Source organism: Frieseomelitta varia, unplaced genomic scaffold (assembly GCF_011392965.1).
Source record: "Frieseomelitta varia isolate USP_RPSP 00005682 unplaced genomic scaffold, Fvar_1.2 scaffold_339, whole genome shotgun sequence".
NCBI lineage: Eukaryota > Metazoa > Arthropoda > Insecta > Hymenoptera > Apidae > Frieseomelitta > Frieseomelitta varia.
This window is the reverse complement of record NW_025110078.1, coordinates 209882-215569: the sequence shown is the minus strand read 5'-3', so window position 1 is coordinate 215569 and position 5688 is coordinate 209882. Positions and strand designations below refer to the sequence as shown.

At 25.2% G+C, this 5688-nt stretch overlaps 1 protein-coding gene across 6 annotated transcripts in view; it reads left to right on the top strand.

Moving 5' to 3' along the window:
• LOC122530335 (voltage-dependent T-type calcium channel subunit alpha-1G) overlaps positions 1–5688 on the top strand; it is a 166987-nt gene that overhangs the window by 86933 nt on the left and 74366 nt on the right. For all 6 annotated transcript variants that reach the window (XM_043657186.1, XM_043657189.1, XM_043657187.1 and 3 more), the window contains one exon: positions 4687–4790. In XM_043657186.1, coding sequence (XP_043513121.1) covers positions 4687–4790 — 104 coding nt within the window. The remainder of the gene's footprint in view (positions 1–4686; positions 4791–5688) is intronic.

Here is a 5688-nt window from a genome sequence, read left to right as displayed (position 1 = left end):
ATGATTCTTATTTAATATTATGTCTGAAAAAGAAATAAATTGTAAATTTATTTATAAAGATTATAAATTCTTTTAATATTAAATAAATTAATTCATTAGATGTCTGATAAAAGAATTAATTTTTTAAATTAAAATATAATAATAAATATTATTTTTAATGATTATTATTGGATATTAGTTTAAAAAAAATAATTAATTTGCAATTAATAGATATTTAATGATTAAATCTAATATAAATTTAATATTATATTTAATGTAAATATTGCATATTAAACTTTGATTTTAAATGAATTAATAAATATTAATAATATAAAATTATTTTTTATAATATTATTTATATAATAAGCTAATTGAAGCTAATTTTTAGGTTCATACCCTGACGATAAATTTAAATAATTTTTATATAATTATTAAATTAAATAAGTAATATGCCTGAAAAAGATATATTTTGATAAAATATTTATATATAATTTATTTATATTACTACTAAAATTAATATATTAAATAATAATAAATTTAAATATTTAAAATTAAATTGTATGAATTTTTAAAATTAATTATATACAAATTAATATATTATTTATAAATAAATAAATAAAATAATAAAATTTAATGTTTTTTAAATATATTTATCAATAATTTTATTATTAATAATTAATAATTTTATAATAAAGTGAATTATTTATGAATTTTCAATAATTTTAATAAGTAGATTATTAAATATTATAAAAAATTCAACAAAAATAGTTAGAATTTTATATTATTCAATTTCATTTTTATCATCAATTACATTTATATTTTTTTTAATTATTAATAATTATTTAAACTATTGTATAATATTCGAAATCAGCCGCTGGAATTGAATTTTAATCGAAGCTAGATCCGAATACTTGTGTTGTCTGTAGAAATTTGAAGATCAAATCGGTAAGAATCTGTCTGAGAGGAATTGATACTGATTGAGAATTCTTTCGATTGTCACTTGTTTCCAGAATTACATGCTGTTTTATGATCTGCGAAAAGTAAAATTGAAATCATGCATACGTGATTGGCGAGACCCGAATTAATTTTAAAATCGATCGACTCGGTTCAATTTCATTACAATTTGTATTGTTATCTCTAAATTCTCTGAATTCCTTCAAACTGCGTCGGGAAATTGCGCGAAGCTGCTTTTGAAATTCACGAGCGGTAAAATTGAAATTTACGTGTTACGTAATAATGGGAAATAATGGGAAATTTAATAACGAATAGAACTGGCCGGACGTTCGAAATTTAATCGATTGAAGCGGCGAAGGCAATCGTTTAATTTTATTACGCGTGTATCGTGTGTTTTTTTTTTAATCAAACTCTTCGGATCGTATTCCAATTGAAAATCAGAGAGACAGAATTGAAGTCTGACGCGTGAAATTATGTACTCACACACGCTGCATCAGGGGGAAATAATTTCATAACAATAAGATTCGACAGAAAATTTAATAATGATAAAATTTCATGGCATTCGTACGATAACGATATCTGAATTAAATTGATTGAAATAGTGGAGTTTAATTTTATTACGTTTAATTTTATTACGTGTTTTCCAAATTGTATTCCAATCGAGAATCGCGTACATTCGAAAATTTGCAAGAAATAGAATTAATAGGAGATTATTATATATTATATAATTATATAATTATAATATTATCATATAAATATAATATAATATAATGTAATATAATATAATATAATATAAATATAATTATAATAATATTATAATCATAATATATAATAATTTCTGCTATATAAAATTATAATATTATTACTAATTGCAATATTATTATAATTATATATAACACAATTGCAATATTATTATATATAACACAATTGCAATATTATTAGAATTATATATTACACAATTGCAATATTATTATAATTCTGTATTACACAATTACAATATTATTACAATTCTATATTACGCAATTGCGATATTATTATATTTATATATTACAAAATTGCAATATTATTATAATTATATATTACAGAATTGCAATATAATTATAATTATATATTACACAATTGCAATATTATTATAATTATATATAACACAATTGCAATATTATTATAATTATATATAATACAATTAAAATATTAAAATATTATTATAAATATATATAACACAGTTGCAATATTATTATAATTATATATTACACAGTTGCAATATTATTATAATTATATATTACACAGTTGCAATATTATTATATTTCTATATTACACAGTTGCAATATTATTATAATTATATATTACACAGTTGCAATATTATTATAATTATATATTACACAGTTGCAATATTATCATAATTATATATTACACAATTGCAATATTATTACAATTATATATTACACAATTGCAATATTATTATAATTATATATAACAAAATTGCAATATTATTACAATTATATATAACACAACTGCAATATTATTATATTTATGTATTACAAAATTGCAATATTATTATAATTATATACTACATAACTACAATATTATTATAATTGTATATTATGTAATAGAAATTTTTTTATCATATAATAGGAAATTTAACAATGTGAATTGTTCGCAATTGAACGCGATATTGAATTAAATTAATCGAAGTGCCGGATTAAATCATTCAATTGCATTAGGTTTACGAGTGTGGACGAGTTAATAATCCTTCAAAATTTCACTTCTCGACACTTCGCGAACGTGTCTGCTTAATTTTCTAGTAATAGAGCCATAAAAAATGGACGTTCTGGGCGACGTTTGACGAGCATTGTGGCAAACTACGGGATATGGGAGCCCTTCGGAGTAAGAAATTATACGTCGCCCGACGTAGAAACTATGTTTCCGTATTTGCATTTAAATTAAAGACGGTACTTTGCAATATTCAGCGCAACGAGCATCGCCGCACCTTCACCGTGATTCGTGCGCATCGTCGCCAAATTCTGTCAATTCGGAGACTAATTAGGAATGTTCAATTAATAACAAAACCACGAAGTTAATCGTTCAACTCTCTGTTGCACGTCTTGTGTCGAAACGTTTGGGAACGTCGAGTCTTCAACTGCAGAGAGATATGTCAAATTGGTGACCCATTTTCTTTCAAAACCACTGAAAAGCGAGAGACCACTTTCAGAACGAAATTCCAACCACCGCTACGGTAACAGCGTTGAACAAACTGATTTCATTATTTCATTCAACCCCGCAGAAACGGACGGTCGCAAGTGAATTCGAGGGAATTCGAATTATTTAAAAATTTGGAACCTCTTCTTGTTCCTTTCACCGCGTGGGAATGATTCTTTCGAGCTCTTTCTCATTCGATATGCTCGACACGCTCGCCGTAAAAAAGTTGATCGAATTTCCCTCTATGAATCCCGAGAATATGGGTCAAAATGGGGAAAAGAGAAATAGGATTTCTCTACGGAAGCTCTTTTTCTCTTTTTTTTTTTTTTCTTTTCGAGCAACGATCATTCGAATTGATCGATTATTTGGAAACTAAAACAAACGCGGTTTGTTAAGCGCGTTAAATGCCATTGTGCAGCAGTGAAATTCAAATTTTTCATTTGGCAAACTGACTTTCAGAACAATCATTAAGAATTGATCAAAGATTTCAGTTGACATTTCAAGGAACTGGAAAAGATTAAATAACACTTTGCACAACGAAGTTTCCATAGTGTTAACACTAGTAATCTAGCATCAATTTTATTATAATAATATATTTTAGTAAAACAATTTTATTATATTAAATACACATAAATTACAATTTTACTATAATACATAAATTACAATTTTATCATAATACATAAATTACAATTTTATTATAATACACATAAATTACAATTTTATTATAATACACATAAATTACAATTTTACTATAATACATAAATTACAATTTTATTATAATACAACGAAGTGTCCATAGTGTTAATAGTAATCTAGCATCAATTTTATTATAAAAATATATTTTAGTAAAACACAATTTTACAATATTTATAAAATATATTATAATACACATAAATTACAATTTTACTATAATACATAAATTACAATTTGTATTATAATATATTTTAGCAGAATGCACGTGCAATTTTATTATTTACAAATAGGGAGGAAAGTTAGAAATAAAGCGTTCCAAGAGAGTATTCTCAAAAACTGAAAGACAATCCATTGTAATTAAAAACGCATGAAAAATCGAGGATCTAATAATTCCTTCTATTACTTCTCCGCCTTTCAGCTTCTCGAAAAGATCGAACTTTGTTGGATTTAATTTCAATTCTCAATTTTGCTGATTAAATGAAATTTTATTCGATCGAAAAATATTCCTTTCATCGTCTTTCCGGTATGTACTCCCTTCATCGATCTGCGCTCTCGAAACAACCTGAATACGTACATATAAATATAAATATAAATATATGATATATTATATATATAACCTTTATATATATATATATATATAATATATCATATATGAAACACGCTGCATATACACGGTGTACACGCATATGACGAAGCATGTAACGAGTGCATCCGTGCATAAGGCATATTATACATTACATATGTATATACATATGTATATACGTGCAACCTCTTAATTATAAGGAAAGAAGCGCGACTCGGAGTGTGACGGGCTGCTGCTGCTGCGAAATCAATCTTTTTAATCGTGGTTCATTGCTTTTCCAGCGACCTTGAGAAGTACTTCGAATATCAGGGTCAGGACTACATTTGCTCGCGTCCCGATGACAACGGAATGCACTCTTGCAGCAACCTGCCGCCGCTCAAGTTCGGTGAGTGCATCTTCGATATTTCTCCCACTGCTTTTCGGATCTTTCCTCTCTCTCTCTCTCTCTCTCTCTCTCTCTCTCTCTCTCTCTCTCTCAAATATCTCCATCTCGTGCGACGAAACACTCTATAGCGTGTTTTTCTCGTGAAGGTTGAACACTGGAACTACCAGTCAAAATGACTGGTTTGACAACTTTATCTTAAAACTCCTACGTTATATATACAGATGATTGAAAAAGAAATATACAATTTGTTCACCTTGCACAATGCAAAATATTTTTAGTAAATATTAATATTTTTGTTAATTAATAAATATTTTTAAAGTACGAGATATGGTATAGTACAGTAGATATAGTGTAATACAATATATTTCTTAATTAATAGATATTTTTAAAGTACGAGATATAGTATAGTACAATATTTTTATTAATTAATGAATATTAATATTTTTATTAATTAATAAATATTTTTATAGTACGAGATACAGTATAGTACAATATTTTTATTAATTAATAAACATTTTTAAAGTACGAGATATAGTACAGTAGACAGAGTATAGTACAATATTTTTATTAATTAATAAACACTTTCAAAGTACTATACAGAGAGAGATATAATACAGTACAGTAGACATAGTATAGTACAATATTTTTATTAGTTAATAAACATTTTTAAAGCACGAGATATAGTACAGTACAGTAGACATAGTATAGTACAATATTTTTATTAATTAATAAACATTTTTGAAGTACGAGATATAGTACAGTACAGTAGACATAGTATAGTGCAATATTTTTATTAATTAATAAACATTTTTAAAGTACGAGATATAGTACTGTACAGTAGAGTACAATATTTTTATTAATTAATAAATATTTTTAAAGTACGAGATATAGTACAGTA